This window comes from Cnephaeus nilssonii (assembly GCF_951640355.1).
Source record: "Cnephaeus nilssonii genome assembly, chromosome: 15".
Lineage (NCBI taxonomy): Eukaryota > Metazoa > Chordata > Mammalia > Chiroptera > Vespertilionidae > Cnephaeus > Cnephaeus nilssonii.
Window position 1 is genome coordinate 28,056,431 of NC_137086.1, and position 25,830 is coordinate 28,082,260.

The 25,830-nt window shown below is 38.4% G+C and overlaps 1 protein-coding gene across 2 annotated transcripts in view; it reads right to left on the reverse strand.

Moving 5' to 3' along the window:
* NRXN1 (neurexin 1) overlaps positions 1–24,004 on the reverse strand; it is a 994,129-nt gene extending 970,125 nt beyond the window's left edge. For both annotated transcript variants that reach the window (XM_079791723.1, XM_079791722.1), the window contains exon 1: positions 22,810–24,004. In XM_079791723.1, coding sequence (XP_079647849.1) covers positions 22,810–23,587 — 778 coding nt within the window. In that variant the 5' untranslated portion in view covers positions 23,588–24,004. The remainder of the gene's footprint in view (positions 1–22,809) is intronic.
* Between the last annotated feature and the right edge of the window lie 1,826 nt (positions 24,005–25,830).

Below are 25,830 nucleotides of genomic sequence, written 5' to 3' on the forward strand. Positions count from 1 at the left end.
GAAAACTTATAGTGGCCACTACTTAGTTACTCCTTCCATTTTCTGTTTCCCCCATCAGACACAGGCCTAGCTCCTGATACAAGATAAGCCAGGCATTATTTATAATTTAAAAGTAGAGGACAGAGCAATGGAGTTGCAACTAGCAAGGGTGTAAGAGTTTACAGACAAAAAATCATATATTAAGTTGTTTTTCCAGAAAAGAAAACTGTGTTGCTAGAACTTTAAGAACAAGAGTTCAAATGGAAGCCAGAGGGGAGAGGAAGAATCAACTTAGAACATCATTTTGTTGGTGTCTTTCCAAAACAGCAATTTGATAAAAAGGCATCTGCAAGTCTTTCATCTGCAAGCGTAATTTCATTACTGCACTATAGTTGACTTAAAATAAAAAACAGACCCACCCATTTATTAAAATTGTAATGAATGAATCACTTAGGCTTTGACCTCCTTCACCAATTTTAGTGAGCTCCCCTAAAGAGAGATCAATGAGGCTTATTTTTTTTTCCTTCTTTTCAAATAATACTCTGACAGAAACACTTGAACTTTATTTTATCAAAATTTAGGCACAAGAAACACTATTAAAAAATAAACTCTTCCCCCTTCATGCCATTGTTTAATATGGGCAGCAGTCTTATTTCATTCTTGATGTGAAAAAATAAAATTTTACATTTAATGGCATTTCCTAAATGCTGTCTGACAGAATACATTAAAAACTTTTATAAAACAATCAGAAGCCACTATTAAAATGTAGTGTTTCTAGGAAAGTACTATTTTCATCAACTGACATACCTTCCTAATACTCCATATTGTGAGGGTTTTGATTTATTTGCTGTATTCCACCATTGCTCCTATGTTCCATAATACAAAGAGATTGCTATAATGATGAATATGTTAAAAAAAGCTTTCCCTGAGAAAAACACAATTATTTTATAGTGCATATAAAGAGCTTAGGTATGAATCTAAAATCCTCTTACCTAGTAAGGAAGTTTCCCAATCAGGCCAGAGAGGGTAAGAATTCTCTATTAATGCAACCAAAAAAGAACAAAAGAAGACACATCAACGGAAACATTACATCATCTGTACAAGAAGATGAAATACAAATTTTTGAAGTGTTATTTTCTTTGCTCCCTGAAAATAGAATGGTGGAAATTGTGCTAGGCCTCTGTTCTTGTTCTGGCTATGAAGTCAGAATTCTCTGACTTGTCTTTGCCTCAATTTGTTCAACGCTAAAAAAAGAGTGGTTGTAACAGATACAACCTTCATGGCCTCTTGTAACTGCAAAATTCTATAGATTCTGTATCTTTTTCAAAGAAATTTTCATTTCTTAGCAAATTCTTCTTGATTTTACCAAAAATTAATACTGAATTAAAGCATTAATATGCAGATTCCTCCGGCTGAAGGAACTGGTAAATTTAATGCTCTTTGAAAAGAAAGAGAAGTGGTTTTACTGATATCTATGCTGGAGTATTCTAAAATTCTACTCACTTGAGCATCTGCTATTATAATGTAGCCCTCATAAAGTAAAGCATACAAGTATAGGGGATCTTGAAGGAACTATTTATTCCTGAATTAACTGTGTTTTACCAAAGTGAAATCCTTGTCATTATCTACTGAGCCAGCTGGGATACACACTAAAGTAATGTGACATCTATGTTTAACTAATTTACATTATTATCTAACCTGTATTGAATTAAATACTAAACTAAAGAACATATGCCATTGAGAGCATTGTCTCAGGTCATTTTTATATATGATGCTAATTATTAAATATTTCAAAATGAAAAGTAAAATGATTAGAGATTATGATGGCTCTTAAAATTTTCTTGAAATGTCCTTTGTAAAAATTAATAGCACATTAAATCACCAAAATATCCTATTTACAATGTGACTTACTTAGTTATAGTCTACATCCACATAGGATTGTGGATGGCTATACACACATGGAAGAAATTCTAATAGAAAAACAAAAAGATATGCAAAAAAATAATCAGATAAACTAAGTGCAACAGATATCTATGCAAAAGATAATCAGATAAACTAAATGCATTGCAATTAAATAGGGTATTATCTCTGAACTTCCCCTGTACATGGTACAAAAGAAATAGATCATTCCATCAGAGAGAAGTAAAAAGAAAGAAAAGGAGGGAGGGCGGGAAGTTAAGTAATTTTCTGTTACCAAACAAGAGGAAACACCATTACTTTGAAGTTTCAGTTTGTGAATGTGGTGGCTGTTATTCACTGTTCTCTGCTTACCATTTCAATTCATTTGAGCTCTCTTTTCACAGACCTGCTAAAAACCAATTTTAGTAATCCCTTTCCTCCCAGCATGCCTTCACCCATTATCCTGAATAAACCTTCATTTCCTGGTTTTTAAAGAAAACTCCATCATTTATCAAGGTTTCTGGAATTGGAACAAGGAAACACCAGCTCTGGGTGTGGCTAACTCTCTCATGGATGGCCGGCAGGTATCAGGCAAACTGCTGCTCATACAGGAGCCATGAGCAAAGCCTTAGCTAGGTAAACAATGACAGAAAAAATAAACAGATTCTGCGTGAAAAAAACAAGGATATATGCAGAGCTGTAAAGAACATAGCAGCCACTAGATAAATGTTTGCTTACAATACAGGTTATTTCTGTCTTCAGTTGTTCCTTGTCCCTTTCTCTTTACCTTTTAGCAGTATTTTGTATTTTCTTTGGGCATGTCATAGAGTGACCTAGTTAACATTTTATTGCAAGGCAATATATATATGAGTTTCATCAAAGTAACTACTTTTTTAAAATATATTTTTATTGATTTCAGAGAGGAAAGGGAGAGGGAGAGAGAGATAGAAGCATAATGATGAGAGAGAATCACTGATGGGCTGCCTCCTGCATGCCCCCTACTGGGGATGGAGCCTACAACCCAGTTATATTCCCTTGACTAGAATCAAACCTGGGACCCTTCATTCAGCAGGCCAATACTCTAAGCCAAACCAGCTGGGGCCATGAAATTAACTTTATAAAGTATATTATTTTATAAGTAAACTAGAGGCCTGGTGCATGAAATCTGTGCATGGGTAGGGTCCCTAGGCCTGATCAGCAATCAGGGCCAATCCGGGCCTTCCAGTGCTGGCTGGGGCCTCCCTTCCCTGTCTGCCGGTTGCCTGGCCGGGGCCTTCCTTCATTCCGCACTGACCCCTGGTGGTCAGCACATGTAATAGCAAGTGATCAAACTCCTGATCTCCCGGGTCGAACTCCTGAGGGGACACTTTGCATATTAGCTTTTTATATAGAGAGATGTTTGTTTAAAAGAGAGTTGGGTGTACAGCACTTTCTTCTTTTTTCCCCCCTTACCTACTAATTTTAATGGAAACGTATTATTTTGAAATGAGAGGAGTCTCAGGAACTGGGATAATCTCTTCTTCATCCATCTAGAAGGGTACTTTTCTTATGCCACGACAACAGGCCGTTTAGAAAAGAATGGAGAGCAGACTTGGTAAGCATGGAAACAAATTAAAGAAAGAGGCAAAGTCCTGAGGGATATTAATTTCAGACGACGTACAACTTCCTGAATAAATATGGTCTCCACAAAAAAAGAACATATTGAATAGCCACTAAAATGTGCATGTTAGCCTATATCCAGCTGTTTACAAAAATAGTCAACATTTAATTGTGACATTTTCATTGATTACTCTGTTAATTGGATCTACACCCTATATTTTCTTCTGGATTTCACTTTGGTAAATCCTTCACTTTCATTCCTCACCCTCTTCATCGCAACTTGACAATTCGTTAACCCTTTTTCTAATCACTCAGTTTTATGCTTCCCCTTATTTCCCAAGAACAAATCTACGCATTTAGTTGAGTTTCTAGATATGGTGAAAGCTAACAGTCATCAAAATATGTATACATCTATTGGCAGCCATAGACATTTCTTAGGAGAACCTCAGACCTTGTATAAATTCCATCCATAGCTATTTATTTCCAATTTTTCTTTTTTTAAATTTATCATTATTGCTTACAAAGTATTATACTGACCCCTCCCCGCTTCCCCATTCCTGTCCCTCCCCATGCCTTCACCCCACTATTATCTGTGTCCATGGGTTATACATATATGCATATAAGTTCTTTGATTGATCTTTTCCCCTTCCCTCTGAGGATCCTCAGTCTGTTGCATGCTTCCATGACTATTTTTCTTTTCACCCAAGATCTACAATTGTAGTCACAGTGGTCTTTCTAAAATTATGCAGTGGACTTTTGAACAACTCGGAGGGTTAGGGATTTCAATCACCCAGGTAGTCCAAAATCTGCATATAATTTAAGTCGGCCTTCTGTATTGGCAAATTCCCAACCACTACAAATGAAAAACATGTAATTTTATAACAGTTCCTGTTCTTATAACTCCAACACATACTCAAAGGAGAAGTTCCATGCCCCAAAACATAGCTTACAAGACTTATAAAGCTTAGTGTGCAGCCTGTATTTAGCCACTTTCACCATCTCTCTTCTGTGAACCCTAAATTCTAAATTTTCAGGCACAGTCTCTTTCTGCAAGTGATTTTTCTTTTCCCTTCTGTTCCCCTAGTTAACTCCAATACACATTCAGGTCTTACCTTAGCTGCCTTAACCTCTGAAAAGCCTTCTCTACCTTCTAAATATGAGCTACATGTATTCTAGCATAGTGTGGATCACTCTATGGTATTTTACCTTGTACATATCTGTATTCACCTGTAGATTATAAACTCCCCAAGGGTAGTTACCAGGCCCATCTGATCCTTTAAGTATTACTAAAAATGTCATAAATGTTTTAAAATTTATCTCCAGTTTATCAATTTACACTTTCTATATTATAATAAGCTATAATTACTGATCCAATTTTACTTTAGAATTACATTTTGTAACAGATTATCTTTGTTTTGATATGCAATTGAACATGTTTCTCAGCTCATTATCAAAGATCAGTAAAGATTAGAATTTTCTGAACTATATCTGAAATGCACAGATAGTATTCAGAGAAAAAAATATTGCCCAAAGAAAAAATGATGTAATACCCATTTGGGGATTTTGAAATCTAAGAAGGGGCAAATATGTGTATGCTACACTATAATTTCTGAATTATTTACAAATGTTTTGGTGTTATAACAGAAAAACTAGGGGTATGTTTTCTTTATGGGTCATTTATGAAATCAACTTCAATGTCAAATTAAGGTACCTAGAAATGTTTAAGGTTTTAGGAAAAATCTAAATAATATGCAATTAACCAGTATATACTTACAAATGTACATTTACCTATATAATTTTCTTCGTGTTTTATTTATTTCTCTCTTTTAAATGATGTTTGCAAAATTCTGACAATACATTTTTGAAAAGGAGGAAAGAATAGTATTGGTTAAAAACATTTTTATAGAATGTACTTTTATATGAATGTTAATTTCTTAAACTAAGTAAATTTTAAGATACTAGTATCATCTTAAAACATATTAGCTAAAATGTGGACAAGAGTGATGTTCTGCAGAGGATAAGAAAGAATTCTCTGATATATTTCCTTTTTTCAATAATTGTCATCTTAGTAGGTATATTGTTTAAATGTTATATGATGAAAAATAACCCAAAAGGTAAAAAAATAAAATAAAATCACAAGGTGATATGGTCCTAACAGAGAAACAATGGAAAGAAAAATGACTCTTTCACAGAGTAGAAGACATAAAACCAGAAACACACTAATGGTCATATTAAAAAAAAAATAATAGTAGAAAACAGGGACCTTCTAGTGTTGGGGTTTGTCCACAATCTTCCTGAAAAGTCTTTGGAAACCATATATATGGTTTATTATTGGTCATTACTAGTGATCTATCATTAGATTGGTAAATTCATTCACCTACATATAAAAGAGTTGAGGTATAAAGGAAAATACAGAAGTCAAATGAACTTAAAGTAAATGTGACTCCAAACCAAAAAAAAATACTCTCAAAGGTTGAGAATAGCTCAAATGCTATTACATTCTCTAAACAGAGAAGGCTGATTCTTGATTGTCTGTATAGACCTACCAGGTGTGACAGTGGAGACACAGAGAAAACCTGACGTGCAGAGGCAAATAAAGCCTATGTTCAAAATCTCTTCTTGCTTCTTGGATTCTGAGATTGAGTTTTCTTAATGCAAGATGAAGATAAATAAATCGTATTTGTGGTAGTGAGAATTAAATAAGATAACATAGATAAAGTTAATAATACCAGTATGTTGTAGACAATCAGTAAATATCCCTTCCTCCTTTTGAACATTACTATTCAGGGCATTTAAAAACATATATTATTAATTTAACTTCACATAATATATATATATATATATATATATATATATATATATATATATATATATATTTTTTTTTTTTAAATATATTTTATTGATTTTTCACAGAGAGGAAGAGAGAGGGATAGAGAGCCAGAAACATCGATGAGAGAGAAACATCAATCAGCTGCCTCCTGCACACCCCCCACTGGGGATGCACCCGCAACCAAGGTACATACCCTTGACTGGACTCGAACCTGGGACCCTTGAGTCCGCAGGCCGACGCTCTATCCACTGAGCCAAACCGGTTTCGGCCACATAATATATTTTTAATTATGTAGAAAAGATTCTCAGTAAATACTAAAAGCCGTACAAAAAATGGTAATTTCCCAAATTTAGCTTGTTATAAATGGTCATGAACACAAAACCATATTTTAACAACTTATACTCGGATATGTATGCTTGTTAAAAGATTGCCTATAATTTAATATTAGTATTATTTGCTGGAGTAAGTCACATGATTGTTTTAACTTTAGTTTGTGGTTGTTTTTTAAATGGGAAATATTAGAGATAAACAGTTAAGAAACCTGTGTCCAATAACATAGCTAGTTGGTGGAAAAGCAGAAAAAAAAAACACCCATCAATTAATTATTCTACTGAATATCTTATTTCCCATAAAAATCATGACTTCATAAATAATATGGGTAGTCTGAATAAATTCTTGTCAGTTTCAATTTTGCCTTGAGTAATTTCAAGGAGCTGACCCATAAAAACAAGATCTGAATGAGAAATTCTGACCAATGGCAAGATCTAAACCTTTCCTCTACAGGTTTTAGAAATTTCTATAGAAAATGTGCAAGCACTTGAATTTCACATGTAGTCGGCCCACACCAGCTAAATTTTTGAAGAAGAGGTGAAAGAGCCATTTTGGGTTAAGTATGAAAAACTTTATGCAACAAATGCATATTTGGAAACTGCAAAATGAGCATGCAAATCAATTTATATGCATGGGTGAATGAATATAGATGAGCTATTTTCAAAGTACATGCATCCTTGTGTAGCATAAGATATCTGTACAAAAGGAATGGGAAGGAGGTGAATTGCTGAGCTTAGTCATCCATTTGCAATTTTCAATGGAAAATTGCATTGTCAGTTTCCATTATGCCTGCACAAATTTAGACAAATTAAAGACTCAACTAAGTAATTATTGATAACATACATGTGTATGAAGTAAAGCAGGAAAGCCCTGTCACTCATTTGGAACTTCTCAGATATTTCTAGGGCTTCCATTTAGGGGAAGGAGACATTACAATAATGGTAATACCTGACTATGAAACAAATTTGAGACACAGCACTGGCCTATTGGGACATTCTCTAATTTGGGATTGGAGATGAGTGAGGATGGGGAGATGTTGTAAATGGAAAATTAACAGAAATCACTCAGCTGAGAAGAAACATTACATCTGTTTCCAGACCTTTTACCTTTTTAGGATCCCTTTGTTAATTACCAGGAAATTAATGTTCAACCTGACAAATGGGTCCAAATAAAACCATAATCCTTGAAATTGTAGGATATTTAAATTCAATTGTTCTCTCTTTTAATATATTCTGTCAGAATATATCCTGCAGCATCTGTGCCATATTCTGTACTGAAAATGTGAACGTTCTGTTTTTATTTCTATAATAGAATGGTCAACCTAGAATGACACATATCCTTGGAAAGTCATATAATGAGTCTGATCTTCTGAAATGGGCTATTAGTTTGACATTACAAGTCAAAGAAGAACTATTACTTTGAAAGGATCACTCTAGTAGTAGAGAGAAATGGCTTTAAGTGGCAGAATGAAAATTGCTGCTTGGGATTAAGAAAAATGGTGAAGAGATTATAGCAATAATCCTGATGGGTGAGTATGAAAGCCTGAAATAGCATATCTAGAGAGTCCAATGAACTTGGTCACTGAGTGCACATGATTGGTCCTTCCATTTTCTGGCTTCTAGAAGCACTACATACTCATCTCCATGACAACATTCATTGCATTGTATTGAAATCATGCATATATGTATCTGCCAGCCTACTTCATTAGAAAGTGACTTCTCCTTTCAATTCTTAGACCAGTGGTTGATCAAAATATAGTGTTCCCCAAAACATAAACTAAATCAAGTTTCCTGACTCTCCTCATATTCATAGTGCATGACAAACTCAGTGTTTATTAATCCAGTGCTTTTTCTATCCATCTCTGAAACTTTCTAATGACTTTCTAGAAACTGTGTTCCTTAAATATGGAAGAATCTAGGGATAAGAGTAATTTAAAATTATCTCAACTTCAGAGAGTGTGAAACAATCCATTAACTGTAATTTCTGAAAGGATCCATATGTTTTTCACTCTTCATAGGCACACTGCCATGCTCGCATTTTTTTCAAAAAAGCTCATTTTTACCACAACTGAGGATATCATTAATAACTAAAGGGCCGTTGCACGAAGATTCATGCAATAGGCCTTCCTTCCCCTGGCTGTAGGCACCGGTTTTCCTCTGGCACCTGGGAAGGAGGCCTTCACTCTGGCCACCGCCTTCTGTCTTCCCTCTGGCCAAAGCGCCGCTCCTGTAGCTCCCTCTGCCCCCCCCCCCGCCCTCCCCCTCGTGTGCCTGCATGCGTGCTGCCCAGAAGCCCAGAGTGGCTGGGGGGGGCGGGGGGGCTGGGCCGCCTCCATCTTTGGTGGGTTAATTTGCATACTCACTCCTGATTGGATGTGGGCGTCACAAAGTGATGGTCAATTTGCATGTTTCTCTTTTATTGGTGTAGATACCACGAATAGAGCTTTGTTATAGTATCATATAGTATCCTATTTCTGATTCCTGAATTTTTATACTTGTATTTAGGTTTTAACTACTTCATTTGTGTTGCCAAACTTTTAGTCTTTAAGAGTTCTGGAAACACAAAGGTGAACAACTGCCTAAGAACCAACATCTCATCTTGTGTATTATATCTTCTTAGTAAATTGTTTTGAAATTATGAATGGATTCATGAATGGGCAAAAAATAGGTGGGTCAAAGATGAGGCTAGATTTCTGGTTTGTGTAACTGGTTGTACTGGGAAACCGTGAAAATGACAGGTTACCCATAAGTGTTTTTAATGTTTTGAGTGGTTGTTGCTTTGGTTTTCTTTGTTTTCTTTTTAATTCAAACGATATTAGGAGAAATTCATACCAGTGCCCAAACCCCTTCCGTCCTAAACTACTTCCCAGAGGAAGAGCAATGACACAGATATGAAAGGATTGATATGGAAGCAACGCGGCTGAGTGTGCTGCAGCTAGGCAGCAGGGCAGGAGCATCACACCTGCCGGAGGTGGATTCAGTGCTGGGATTGTACCCTGGAGATGGCAGAACAAACAAGAGGTGCAGGCAGGAGCTGTAACTTGAGCTCAACCACGTTCAAGGAAACATGAAACTGGGGCAATCCACCGTGTAAAGAGGACAACAGGGCAGCTGGCTCAGGGCAAACACAAGCACGTGGTCAGAGAGCCTGCCCACAGTGTATTCTCGGGACTCATGTGCAGCGACAGCGAGTTAAGGCAACTGGGGAAGTAATTCATAGGCCAAGTGCTCTGTAGCTGTTGGTGCCGTATTTTACTCAAACGCGTCTGTTAATTATAACTTCAGGCACTCTTGAAATAGTTTCCTGTGTGTATGTGGGGGGAAGAAGTGGGCTTTGGAGGGGGCTTGTTTTAGGCTACATTCATCTCAAACTTGGGGGGTTTATATGTTATTCCAAAAAGTACGATTATTTATATAACTAAGAGCTGAAACATATTTTAAAGGTCATTTTGTCCATACCTTTGGTCAGAATAAGGGAAATCTTAAGCAATTTATGACTAGTGCTTGCTGTCTAAGCTATTGTTAAGGCTCTCCAGGAACAGGGATTCGTTCTCTCACTCCTTCCGCTGGCTGGCTCTCATATTTATATAGAACCACAAGCAAATGCTGTTTTCTCTTTCCTTATGTCAGAATGAACACGCTCTTGTTCAAATCTATTTCCATTGTTTAGTCCTCTGTGGACCAGAATACCACTGCCAGTTTTCCTTACTCCAATTTTTTTTTTTTTTCTGTTTGTCAGCTCATATTTTTCTGACCCACTTTTCCTGCTTACAAATGTAATGCTATCAAGACTTTTCCCTGTATACATTTCTGGACTGCCTGATGTACAGACACTAGTAACAGACATTTTCTTCAAACCAACAGGTAACAACACGGCCTACTAAGGATTTGATGAAGTCCCTGCCTGTGCCTTTCCTAAGGTATAGTGGGAAATCAGCATGTCAGACAGAAGCAGGAAGAAAGGTTAAGGGGTCACTGAAAGCAGTGCCCCTGTGATGAGCAGATTCAGAGGACAGTACTATGTTTCCAGAGCGAACCTTGGGGAGAGCAGTGAGTGGAACAATTAAAGCAGGCAGCTACTGGGGGAAGGAGGCTGAACTCGGACCAGTTCCACAGAAGGGGAATCTGAAACGTGTTTAGCTCAGTGAGGACAGCACTCTTTCTCTTAGGCAGATAAACATAATTTGAAGGGATACTAACAACATAAATTTTATTTCCACAGAGGGCATAACAAGAAGAAATTAATTTATGTCAGCAGAGAGAGGATTTTCATTAAATTTAAGGAAGAAATTCTGCCCAGGAAAAGTTACTAGACACTTAAAGGGAATACTAAGAGAGAGAAAAATATATACATATATATGAAATTGCATTAGCTTATGCAGACATCTTTTAAACACAGGGGGGATTCTCATCTGTAAAACAGTGTGGAGGACATATAATCAGTTATTACTTTATTATTAAAAAAGAGGAAATTAGAAGTTTAGGGCATGGTCTCAGGAGTCATGCAGCCTTGTTTCAAATGCCAGCTTTGCAAAACCCTAGTGTGGGAATGTGGGCAACTTAAGAAAATCTCTTTGGGCCTCAGTCTTCTCATCTGTGAAATGGAGGAAACAGCATCTACCTTATAGGGCTGTGACAATGCCTAAAATAATTAATGTGCAAAGAGCTTAAAATAGTGCCTAACACAGAGTATGAGTTATGTAAGATTTTGCTAATATTGTTGTTGTTATTATTAATTGGTAAGAAAAAGCCCAGTGACACAAAGCCAGAACCTAGAGATAGTATGATTATAACTCCTATGACTGAAGTGTAGATAATAATGTGTTTATCCTTTTCTTCCTCCTATTCTCTGCAACTCAATCCCAGAGCTAGAGTCAAGAAATCCATGGTCTAGTCCCCTCCTCCACTAACCAGAAGTGTGATTCTTCATCTTTTAAGTCACCAGTTCTCCATGTTCTGGTTGTTTCAAATTAGGTTCACTCTATCCTTCCTTTCCTCTCTCTCTCTCTCTCTCTCTCTCTCTCTCTCTCTCTCTCTCCCCCTCCCTCTCTCCCTCTCTCTCTCTCCTTCTTCTCCAACACTCATTTCCCCCCAGTCATCTTCTTTTCTCCTTTGTTCCATTACTCTCTCTCAGTTTTGTCTCATTTTCTCAATTATTACACATTACAAGTTTTATAGCGTCCCTGAGGACACACTATCCCTCCACCCTCCGTCTCTTGTGAGCAGAAGATGTTCCAGGATATAGTATATTTGGCCCCAATCCAAATCTTTATCGTTTCTGTTTAGAATGAAACACAACATTTTTCCTGTGTCAAACAAACAAGAATTTTGTCCAGGATGAAAAACGTCTGAGGCCTGAGAAAAGGGGAGGTACCCAACACTCTTCATTTCCAATGACCTCTGAGAAAGTGTGCAGCTCTCAACAGTCACAAGGAGCACCGTTCCCAGATGAAGAATAATTCTAATTCCTGAAGCTCTACCTCTGCCTGTACTTTTATGAAGTAAGTCAATGTAGAGAATAGAAGAAGAAACAATAGATTAAATTCAAACAATAAAAAAAGAAAAAAAAACTTTAAATGTTATTTGAAGCAAAAAAATATAAACTGTAATAGAAGAAAGCCATAATAATTTAACTCTACTATTCTAATTGAAATAAAGGCTTAAGAAGCCACAGGAAGATAGAATTAATTATATATGTATCCAAAAATTTCCATATAATGTTAACACTGACCAATGAAGCATGTTCTGAAACTTATGACATTTTGAACATTGAAAACGAAAACTGTTATAGATTTCCTAATTACTCTAGTAAAAGAGGTTTCAGAGCTGTCACTGGCTTTTCAAAAATGGCTGTTTCAAAACATTCCTGTGGTAGTCTTGAGTTATAGTATTGAACTCATTGGGAGCTCAGTAAATAAGTTTAATCCCCTGGTTTTCTTATGTATGAAAGTTTTAAAGAAGTCATTATTGATATTAACTTAACATTGCTCTTGGTAACTGTGAGAGCAATGTTAGAGCAAGATATAAAACAGTTTTTCACACAACCCCCAGGAACAATTGAAATGCTGTTAACCGATGACATAAAAATGCTCCTTTGCAGAAACCTCAAAATCTCTAACACCATGTCTGATCACACAAAGGCACTTGTCTTACTATAAGGATAGATATTTTAGGTTTCTAAGGTCTTGTGTAGAAAAAAATATATATATATTGAGTCATAAAGACATTATATTTTAATGACTTGTTTAAACAATATATGTTTTTGAGGATTTTATTTGCAAGACTTTTTAAAAATAACATATCTGCATACATTATGTGATTTTCTTGTGTATGTCATCTTTATATATATATAATATATATCTGCATTGATATACATATACACACATACACATTTATATATCAAAAGTAAGTATAACATTATTTTTTTAAATTTATTTTTTAAACCTCACTTGAGGACATGTTTTTATTGCTTTGAGAGAAAGATCAATGTGAGAGAGAAACATGGATTGGTTGCCTCCAGTATACGCCCCGACCAGGGACAGAACCCACAACCTAGGTATGTGCCCTGACCTGAAATCTAACCTGCAACCTTTAAGATATACAGGACAATGTTCCAACCAACTGAGCCACCTAGCCGGGGCAATGTCTCATTATTTTAAAGTACCTCAATACTTTCTTTCACACAAAAATTGGCCCAATAAGGGTCTGTAGATGTATTCTCCTACACATTGAATTGTGCATTTGGGTCATAAAATACAATATATAACTTCTTACTTTACAATATTTTTAACTGGATAAATTAAACATTTAGTACCTTAGGTGTCACATGTAATAATTTTAAATAAATTATTACATGATTTGCTAAAAACAACAAACAATTTTGTATTCAAGATAAAGAGTTTAAACTTATCTTCCACACAACAGTTTATACTTACATGCTGCCATGCCAGCTATTTCCCTAAGGAGTGTCCCAGCATGCTTAATTATAGAGAGACATCATTACTTAGAAGAAAAACACGAGTCTTTAATTTCCTTGCCACTGCAGGACCAGGGTGGCTCATTCTGCTGAATCTAGCAATGTCCGGTGAACACTTAAGCTTAGCTAGTTCCACATACAAGGCCAGGTACTGTTAGGTCACGAACAAGAGTAGCTGCTTCCCTTATGGGTTGCCATCCACACAGAATTCATTATGTCTAAAATTAAACACAGAAAGCCCCTCCTGACATCAGAATGCTAGTGAAGCAACTGTTCTTCTTGGCAGCTCCTCTTCTAACTTTTGGACCAGTGGATCCCTCCTGGGAACCAGCCCGAGACAGGGCTATTTGAAGTAGCCCTTGCCAGCTATTGTGGTGTCAGTGTATTTCTAATTACGGGCCAGATAGTGTTGAGCACCAGTAACTAGACAAGGGACTGGGTCAGCAACTCTGGCCTGCCAGGTCAGACTTATTTTCCTCCCACTGCTCTCCAATAATAGCTTCTCATATATACCAGAAACAGCACAGAGAATATCTTTCTGAACTCCAAGAAAGGCTCCCGAGTTCCATTTTAGGCAACGCACTGGAAAGCCAAATTCACTTGTGCAAAAAGAGACACTATCTTCTCACTAAGTATTTTCAATGAAGGGCCCTGTGCACCATCATCTCTGTCTTCAGCAGAACCATGTTCTGACTCAGCAACTCTCACGAACTATCTACAGATGTGACTGGGCTAGGTCTTTGCATCTGTGCTGCATCACCATGGACTTGGATAGTTTCAATAATTTTATCTCCCAACCTCTGAAATGAATAGAAATTTTGAGTTGCTTGTTTTGTGAAAACTAAGGATTTTTATTCAAAAGATCAAGAATTAGTTGTAATGCTCTTTAGACACAATATACTGGGGCTTTACTACTACTTACATTAGAGTAGAATCAACACATGAGCATAATTTGAGTAAGTCCACAAAAGAAGCAAATAAGCAAATTACAGAAACAAAGTATGATGAATTCTTACAAGCTATTCCATTTCTTTGTTATGATGGCATTGGGAAATGGCAGGAAATTTAAGGGTCTGCCACAATCCTCAATGATAAAACCTTTATTATACGTTAGCCATTCAAATTAGCACCAAATTGGCAATTAGTGAACAAATTCCCAGCATCCATTAGCTGTTTGTTAAGTAAAAGGCACGTGCTATGTAATATAATGGACAGAGTTGCCTGCTGGGGCAATGGGCACACCTAGGCTGAAATTTCAGCTCTGCCAATGACCTATGGAACTTTGGACAAGTTAGCCTTTTTAATCCACAAATTTCTCATCTATAAAATGGGAATTTTATAAACACTGTCAAGTAGGATGTCATAAGAATAAATAAGATGGAGAAAACACATTGTACAGTGCCTTTCACTCAGTAAGCACTAAATAGTAATTACAATAACTGCTGTGATTCTAAACAGAATGATTTTAAATGTATTTGAATTCAAGAGGTGCATTAAAGGAAGGGTACCTAGTACACCTTTTGAAATAATGTGATTCTTAATACTTTGGGGGAGAAATCATGTACATTTTTAGACTTAGACAGTATTATGGAATTTATGGTCAGACTAGCAATGTTTCCCCCAATATCCAATCACTAATTTAAAAATGTATTGAGCTCTTATAACATCCTCATCACTCAATTTCTGAAAATTTCAGCAGTTAAGTCCTCCTAATTGGAAAACTTATATTGCTTGAATATGTTGGTAGGACTTTTACTCAATAGATGCAAATGTAAAATAAGAACCTATGTCTAATTTCCATTCTTAGGATACAGAAATTGGAAACAAGATCAAAGGTTGTACAGGTGTTTAAAACAGAATACTTGTTTCTGTTAGGTTTATTCAAATATAAATACAATTGTTCTCTGAAATGGTCTTTGGGTTTGTTACAAATATTTGACTCTTAACTAAAATTTTAAAATATGAATTCCTTTGTAAGTAAATTTTTAAAAGTATTCAGAGTACTGATACTCACTGAGCAGCATTTTTGTATAATTCGCTACAGTAACGAAAATAAATTTTAAGTGTATAGTTCAGTGAATTTTTACAAATACATATACCCATGTAACCATCATCCAGATCAAGTCAAAGGCTCCATTGCGTTTTCTTCTAGTCAATACCACTACAAGGGAACCTCTATCCTGACCTATATCACCATAGGTTAGTTGTCTGTTTTGAACTTCGTGAAAATAGAATAGTATAATAGGCAGTCATATAGTTGTTGCCTTAAATTACTTTTTCATTAGGTTTTACACATGAGGAACAAGGGGACCAATGTTCTCTTCAACCAGTTTGTCTGTACTGATGTATCAATGTGTAATAAGAGAATTCTACCAAATTTTATGCATACTATTGAGCATAATTTATCTAAAATGACCCCAGAGTAGATTTACAGAACCATGTTTAACATTATCAGTGTTAACACTCATAACTTCCTAGAGCTTATCTTCCCTGCTGCCATTGGACTTTTCTTTCAAATGTTGATGTTTTTCAGAGGGTTTATTTCTATTAGCTACTCACCAATATCCTATGAGGTAGATTAGTAGGAGTTTATAATATATTAGTAGTCAGATTAAGTGTTTCTCCATTTACAATATTGAAAATAAAGCATAAATATTGGTGGCCTTACTCTACTTTTAACAGTGGTTTAGAGGCAATGCTGTGTCTTGAATTTAGTTTTTCAGATCCCATGCCATATTCTGTTACACACATTGTGTAAAAAATAACATGGCAGGAAAATAATGAGACAGCATTGCACCTATTCTCATATTCAAGTAAAAATACATGGAATCCATGTGTAAGAGAGAAAAACAAAAAGCCCTGCAATTTCTGAAAAGTTCTTAAGCAACAAACAAAACCTTTCTTTTAAAACCTAATTGAAACATTTTAAGACTTACTATTCAGTAAAGACCATGAAGTTACTGATTCCTGTATTTCCAAGTAGCAGAAATGGGACTCAGCAATAAAATTATAGATAAATACACACAAAAAGTATAAGTGTTTTGCATCATGAACTAAAAACCTTTAGAATGCAAAAATGATTCATTTTGAATTATGTCAAAAATACTTGCGTACTTTTAAAAGTACAGTTTGCATAGCAACTTTTACTAGAAAAGTTTATTAGATCTCTATAATAAAACAAAGCCTGAATATCTATGATGAAGCCTAATTTTCAATGCACATTTATAGTTAACCCTACAACCAGTGTAGCCACCAAATGCTCACTGAGAAAGGGATATAGAATGGGGTCAATAACTGTTTTCAGGAACCAGTATGGCTCAAGGTCCTAATTCACACAATGCAATTAAGAATAACAGAAATATTATAAAGTCTTTTCTATAGTCAATCAGGAGGGTTTTTTAAATAATCAGTTAAATTATCACAATTCATTTAATGATATCCAAAACTGGAACATGATTTCAATGGATATACATAATCTTATGATAAAAAATATAATCTGTTCATAATAACTATAAGAATGTCTTATTTGAACTTTTAAAGCTCAAATATATTACCTAGCTTCTCTGCAGCATACTTGTAAATAACTTTAACTTATAGGAGAGCCTCAAAGACAAATTATAAATAGGATTGATATCTACCTCTATACATTAAGATAAATACAGTAAAAATCCCTCTGTATAGAATTAGGATGGATAAAGGTATTAGTTTATGTGAAAAGTGATAGTTTTTATAAATGATTTTGCATTAAAGGTTACTTAATCATAGTAAAAATTCTCAAACAGAATAACATTTTTAAAAATAGTTTGAATCATAACTAGACATAAGTAACATTAGAGCACAACTGTATAAAACAGAGGACACTGTCTTTATAATTTGTCTTTCTTTTTAAGTTGAAACTTTTGGGCTAATCAAATATTATTATGACATTACAATTTATTTTAAATGAGAAAAAAAAATGATCCATATTTGAATTGTGCTAGAAAAAGATCCAAAAAAATGGTATCAGCGGAAGTAGTGGTGCTAGTGATGGTGGTAGTAGTTAGAACAGAAATAACAAGTGGACACTTCAGAATGCTTGCTATGTGTCAGGCAACTGTTCTCAAAACTTGACATAAAGTCATCTGCTTAACTTCGGTAAGATCCCTATGAAATACGATTATTAGTCCAATTTCACAGATGACAAAATTGAGGAATAGAAGTTTGAGTGTATAACCCCTCAAATCAGGCAGTGTGGCCCCAGAGTCTGTATAATTTAACCTCTACACTACAATTGCATCTCAGAACAATTAAAATCTCAAAATAATACATTCCACCTCATTGGTGGCATTCTAGAGTCATAACTCAATTTTGGTTATTAATTTTATAGTTGAGATAAACGTTTTTTTTTGCTAGACCTGATAGATGCCTTTCACTTTAAGAGCTTCCCAAAATGTGTTATCTATATCAAAATTATTGATGGACTTCTCCATTGCACTCCAAGCTTTTTCATCACAGATGATGCACCTTACCCTACAATGGTAGACTTCAAACAAAACTGGTAAAATCTCTGAATCTTTTTTGTCTAGTACCTATCTATATGGTAAATGCTTTTTTTTTAACCTCACAAAGATTGTAAGAATCTACATAATATTTTCATTTATTGTAGTGGTTAAAATATTGAAAGTCCAGAATCAATCAACCAATAAATATTGTCACAAGAAAGACATGTTTAGCAAGGTACTTGGGGGTATAATAAAATATGACATGGCCAATGGGCCCCAGAGCCTTTAGAGTCAACGGGTATATCTGTCCGAAACCACATGACAAGTCACCAAAAGGTTCAAACAATGCTTTGCTTTTACAGATAAAACCTAAGTGTTCCAAACAACGAAGAGCCTTAGATTTCTCCAAGTAAGTAAACTGACAAAGATTCTAACTTCCTTAGAGAAAGAATCTTGTTTTTCTCTATGTGCCCTAGTTCTGTCTACAGCTTACAGTGGGTGCTTAACAAATGTTGTTGACTGACAAACAGAAAATAATGTTTCCTCTGGCCCCCTATCAATCTGTTCTATACACTGTAGCCAGAGTGACATTTTTGAAATATAAATATAATAATGGCATCCTCCTCCTCACCTTCCACACAAAATTCCTTCCAGTGCTTTTCTACCACTTTTACATTAAGATTAAAATCACTGACAAGGTCTAGAAAGCCCTGCATGATCTGGTCCTGCTCCTCTAAGAGCTCCGTACTCAAGGAACTTCTCTCAATTGCTTGAATGCACCGTGCCATCTCCTGCACCAGGATTCTGTACCTAATATTCCTCCTCTGCCCTTACCTAGTTAACTCCTTCTCATCTCTTGGGTTGTAGTTTAGAGATCACTCTTCAGTAAAACCTGTTTTAATTAGTTCAGTTCACACTATTTTAAGTCATCACAGTACTGTGTACCAGTCCTTCAAAATACTTACTACCATTTAAAATTCCCATCTATTTACTTATTTTTAAGTATTGTGCCTCCTCATTGGAATGCAAGGTCTGTGATGAAAGGAACTATTTCTGAGAGTTTACCATTTTATTACCTGAGTCTGGTACTCAAGCACATACAAAGCCCTCAATTTTAAGAAATGAATGAGTAAATAAATGAGTGAATAGGGTTGTCTATCTGGTCCTATTAGTAAAGTCAGAGAACACAGGGGCTTTATTAAATGACATCTATCACACTGCCATGTTGGTTAATATTAAGCAATCAACCATCACAAGCCATATGTGTTTATGGCCATTTAAATAGGGGATGTAAACAAAAGAGACAGAGTGAGTCTAGTATGAAATTTTAACATAAATGACCCTGAAATACATGAAACCTGGACCTGGAAATCATAAAAAGTTTAACTTAATTTGTCATTGATCAGCCTTTTATTCTCATTTTTAAGGTGGGTAGCCATGGAATTAACTAATTCTTTTAAGCTGCTAGGAAACTATTAGTCCTCTTAAGTGGGAACTTATTAAATAATAATGTCCCCGAGGCACTTAGATGAGTATGATTCACTAAAAAAGCTATGTACCCCACAAGCATCCATCACTGAGAAAAAATGACATTCTTAGATAGTTCCATTCTGGGACTGACTTTAAGGGTCAAAGAACGGAACTGATGCATAAACTAGTTCCGCTCCATCAGCCATTTATATATATTTTTTCTCTTGATTAATGCCTGAACCTGAAAAAATATCAACCCTAATAAACTAGAAATCTTATTCAGCAGACATGATATCAGTGTTTGTGCCCAGGCTCTGCCACTAACCTGTTCATGACACATAACCCTCTTTTTTGTTTTTTTCTTTCCATTACTACATAAATAAATAAATAAAATTTGCTAAGCCAGAATAAATAGAGTGAGGATAAACGTGAACTCATTAAATAAAAACATTCTAAAAATTCACACGTGCATAAATTGTTTCAAGCCATTCTAGGCCAGGGAGGGGGAGAGAGAATCGTCTCACTGTCTTGCTAGTAACTTTGTGGCATTTTGAATATGAAGACAACTAAAATAATAGTAGACATTTTTATTAAGTTAAAAAAATTATAGTTGACACCAGACATTATTTAAATTTTATTTAATGTTTGCTGTTATTTTTTTTTTCTAAATTATCTCTAATGGATGTGGATTTATTTGTTTTTGAATTAGTTTTTTAAAAGAATGTGGCAATCAGTGTGAATGCTGCCTAGAGGCAGGGCTTTGTTTAGTAGTATACTTCATCTGAATAGAAACCATCTATCCCTGGCCATCAGTAGATGATTGGTGTTGGGAGAGGCATCCATTCTCAATTAATTATTTAATAGTCACTTGACACACATGAAACAGGGAAAATCACCAAAATGGAGCCAATCCTTTTGGGAAGAAAGGCTGCCTTTATCACCCGTCTCCCATTCCTGAGGTAATCAAAGGAATCCGGCCTTTTGTTTTCCCTCCAGGACTAGTGGTGATCTCTGCACTCCTGCTCAGGCTCAAATTTTCCACATGAATCAATGCTCCAGAACAATCCTGGTGGATTTTCTTTTCTGGGTTGAATTACCTTATGCGTCAGGTACTATAATGTTCAGTTATGTAGTTTGGTAATTCGAAATTCTTCCCCTTATGAAAAGAGCTATCCACTTGCAAAATAAAATGCATTTCATAGACATCTAATTCTGCTTCTCATCGACATATTACTGTCGCCATGCCTTCTTCAATCTGAGCTACTCCTGATTATACCTGATCCCTGGATCCCATGTTTAAAATGCATGGAAAAATTAAAATTGTCATTTCAAGCACCTTCCCACAGAGAACAAGCTGGGTCGTATTTGTTTCATAATGTAAGGAAGTTATACCTTATGTGTTCTTTATCAAATGGCCTGCTTTGTATTTTAAAGTGCCATTGGGATACTTACAGCAGTTTTTGCCATAAAATAATGTTCATTTTTATTCATTTCTATTTATCAGTGTAGAGGTATGCAACTTCAAATACATTATGGCAACTCATCACAAGTAGTTATCTGAATCATGATTTACAATTAAGTTAGATTTGGTAGAGGGAAACATGTACTGTTTTATTTATGTAAAACATAACTAACTACAAAGCCTGATGCTAAATCCATGGAAATTTACTGGCCACGCTGAAGTGCGGTATAGACCATGGAATAGTCTTCTCTAATGACTTAAGCCAAATTATAATGAAAACAAAAGCCCTCATGAAGACAGAGCAAGAAAATAACCTCTTACTTTTTTCATAAACTCATGAACTCTCCTAACCACCAGCTTTTTCCCTCCTATCTCCCTTTGCTGTTTAAACAAATACAAATTGTATCAAGCCTTCATTTTTCTTCAAGTCAGGTGAGAGAGAACTGCCAAATCTAATAAGATTTACAAGGGCTAGTTCCCCTTAGCAGTGTCAGCAAAAATAAAAACCCAGGAGACATACAGTAATATACAGCCATACATAGAGCTTAGTCCCTACAGCCTTCAAAATCAGATTTAATAATTCACCTCTCTCTAAATTTCAGCCGTAAATACCATTTGCCCATGTGTTGATTGCCTTGAATTGACCCTGACATCTTCTCTCCGGGCCAGCCACAGATATATCCATGTTTCATTGTTTTCATTTCACTCACTTTCTGTTCATGGGCTTTTCTGTATTTACACAGCAATACTGTTCCTTGATCACGGTCATGTAGTAACATGGGAGAAACACACCAATGACTGAATTTTCCAAGGGGAGAGAATGAAACTTTGAACTGATTTTATTTTAAATGCCACACTGTTTCAATCCCTAAGAACAACAGAAATGACAACGTGGCCTTCACTACTCAGATAAATGCCATCTGCTGATTATCCTCAGATAATCTCTTGCAATCCTTCCTCTGCAGCCCCTGTTGATTCGCTTCCCAGTCCAGCCACATCTAAATTTCTCTACTACTCCGCTTCCCGGAGCATCTGCTAATTGAGAAATGCTATTAAATCTCCTGACATTGCTAAACATTAGCTGGCCTGCCTCCCACTTGGGAAACCTCAGAAATCACATCGTGTTCCTTTGAAACGGACCGATGCTGGACTTGGTCGAGGCCACAGAAAATCTTCGCATGCTCCTCCCCCGTTTTCCACAGCCGGAGCAGGACCTTACGCCTGACTTGGGAAAGGCCCAGCAGTGCCCACGCTTCCTGCCTCGCTGTCCCTTCCCAAGCGGAACCACGTGGAGATGCTCAGCCACGCTGAACCTGCTCTGCATGCACTTCCTTCTTCACCAAACGTGTGCCCACTCTCCTACCGCCTAGCGGCCTCTCGTGGGGGGGGAATCTGGGCCTCCTGGATTGAGGGGGACGTGGGAGAGGGCACAGCGGTTCCTCGGGTGGGCCATGGCCCGGGGAAGACGGGGAACACCCCGGCAAAGACCCCAAGGAATGGATGGCACAGGGGCATCCTCCTGGCCACGAGGTGGGAGGTAGGGCCGGTGGAAAGGGCGCCCAGGGGGAAACTGAACCTTGGAGACGTGGCTGGCTCGGCCCTGCAGAGGATGCCGAGGGGGCAGCTGTGGGAGGTGCTGAGGCGCAGAGGCCAGACTCAGGTCTTCCCCTGGAAACTCACTGAAAGGCTGTCCGGAGAAGGCGGCCCCCGTGCACCTGCGGGCCTGCCTCCCCGCGCCCCGCCCAGGCCGAGGCCCCGGGGGAGGGGCGGGCGTCGGGCCTTACCTTGGCTGCAGTCCTTGCCGTGGAAGCCGGTCCGCGAGCAGTCGCACACGGCCTGGTCGTCCACCACGGAGCACACGCCCCCGTTGAGGCACACCCCGCCCTCGCCCTCGTCGCCCGCCTCGCACGGGCTCCCGCCGCCGCCGCCGCTGCTGGGCGGCTCGTCGTCCAGCCGCACCTCGCCGCTGTCCACGGGCAGCGCCTGCGTGGAGTTGACCCTCACGTCGCGGATCCAGCCCTTGAAGGGCTCGCGCTCGCGCACCGCGGCCAGCGTGAGCTTGAGCGCCGCGGCGCGCAGTTCCGGCGGCAGCCCGCCCACGAACAGGCCGCTGAACACCGTCATGTCCCTCCGCTTGGACTTGACCTCCACCCACTTGGCCTCGGCCTGGTCGATGAAGAGCGTGGTGTTGCGGAACTGGCGGCGGAGGAGCACGCTGTGCCAGGCGCCGTCGTTGACGGGCGTGTCGGCCAGCAGCGTGGCGGGCTCGGCGCAGAAGATGGAGAAGCTGAGCTGCAGGCGGCCGCCGCGCGTCAGGATGAGCTCCAGGAAGTCGCAGAAGCCCTCGTCGTCGAAGTAGAGCACGAGGCCGCGCGCGCTGCGCGTCTTCAGCTGGAAGCTCATCTCGCTCTCGCAGCAGGCGTTCCACTTGGGGAAGCGCGTCCACTGGCCCTCGGCGCCCGGGAACTCCAGGCCGCTGCCCAGCTCCGCCCAGCAGCCCAGCAGCAGCAGCGAGAGGCACAGCAGGAAGCAGCCCCCGCGCTGGAGGAGCGCCGTCCCCATGCTCGGGGCTGGGGTGCGGCGGGGGGGCGCCGGGGCCGACAGGGTCACGATCGTCCTGGACCCCGTGATGCCGAGAAAGAAGGGCCCCGGGCGGGAGGAGGAGGGAGGGGAGGAGGGAGTGGGCAGGAGCCGGAGGGATGCGCCCTCCTTTATCTAGCTCTTTTTTTCTTCTTCTTCTTCCAGCAACCCCGCCCTCTCTCCTTATAGTCCCTGCCCAACTGGAAAAGGTAGGCCCCAGGGGGACAGGGCAGCCACAGAATGTCCAGACCAGAGGGAGGATACACTTTGGAAGCAAGGTTCTGGAAAAGGCGTCAACAGAAGGTCAAGGGAAATCACTCATCCATTTGCGTTCGGATGAACTAGTTCAAGGGCATCGGTGGTGTCAACAGATGCTGCGCTCGCTCACTCCTCCAATATCATCATCGGCCGGGTACCATCGGAGGTACCAGGCAAAAGGGAAGCGGCTAGAATCAGGTAAGAAGGAAAGGCTTCTCAGGGAAGTACAAGGAGCCAGCAGTGAACCAGAATCCTTGGATGCTTGTGAACGCCCTCTCCAAGGTGTAGTTAGTGTCCCAAACCAGGAGGGAGAAAGGGGTTCCTTGGCTCCTGAGAGCACCACTCATCAACACCAGGGCAGCTTCAAAGGCCTGCTTCTGCTGTCATTTCATGGACTTCCGGCACCACTGTGGCCAAAGCAGGATTCCTCGCGTGTGGCCCCGCAGGCCGGATTTCACTTCTCTTTTCCGCCCCCCAACAGCAGGGTTCAGAGCCAGAGCCGTGGAGTAGCCAGAAGCTGTTCGCTGTGGAAATCACAACAGCCCCTCTTCTTTTCTCTCCACCTCGGCAAGGCCTCGCTAAGACGCCAGCATATCAATTGGTGGTGCGTTGGTGATGCATTTTGGTTTTATTTTGCCTTTTTAATAAGGACCCAGAAATCTGCGGAGAATTAAAATAAAGTTCTAAAGTCATTCATAGCATCATTGTAAATCATTATTCTGCTCAGAAATCAGGAATATTGCTGTTAGTACACCGGAGTTAGCCTTATTGGGAGGAGCTTATCTGTCCTGATCTACAAGAAAGACATAATGTGTCCCAAGAGTCAATATCACACACAATTACCCATTACACCCTTGGAGTTTGATGGAACTGTTAACAGGTAACCCTCCCAGGTTGTCATAGAGACTTGGTTATGGTTATGTCTTCCTTTTTTCTAAGAAAGTTTAACTTTTAAAAATACATGAAGGGAGGGAGAGGGAAAAGCCCCTTTAAAGAAATCTGTTTATACTGTGTAGTGGTTATGTGGACAATAAAAATACAACCTATTCGTATCTCAGTTCATGGCTGATTTTACAACAGGCAAAGCAGATCAAGCTGCCCACTGGAAACTGCTACCTTGGATTTGTATAACACTCCTATCATTTTCTTTTTCTCGGAGAAAGAAGGAATATCAATGGTTTCTTGGGAGTCTTTTAAAAATTTCAAACAAGTATTTTCCTATCGTTTTTTTAAATAAAGGAATAATATAGTATAAGAGAAAACATCCCACTGGAGTTAGGTGTCTATTTCTGGCAGCATTTATGACTCAATTGCCATATTACAAACTCCTCACTATATGTGTAGTTAGTATTTTGCCTAACTGCATGGTGAACTTACCACCTCCTCAAGTACTTATCTGGCTGTCGCCTCAGAACTGTGTGGTCAGAACAGCCATGTGTGTTACCTTAGCTGATCTGACTCTAAGATGCTAGAATTTAAAATTGTATCCTTAAATTACTCACAATGTTATTAAATCACCTGTCTTTATTCAACTCTAATCTGACAGGTTCTTGAAATGGAACAGAAATCATAAATAGTGGTTTTAAAGTCATTTTTTAACCAAAAAAATATTACTCTCATATTTTAACAAAAATTCACCAAATGTATAATCTGGTTATGTCGAGCAAACACATGTACCCCCCCCCCCCCCCGCCAGACACCACACACACACACACACACACACACACACACACACACACACAGTTATTGCCTGGACACAGAACCTCATTATCCAATATTATCCAATTAACACTTTTTCCCCTTCTACAAGCTGAAACCAGCAGTAATTTATGGCACCGCATTGTGCTGCTGCTCCTCCATGGAGGGAGCTGAGAGCATTTCTCTTCAGTACAGAGCAATCCCTACAGGTGTCAGCTGAGAGCCACCAAGCTAGGGGATCCCACTTCAAGTTCCTCCCCAGATGAAAT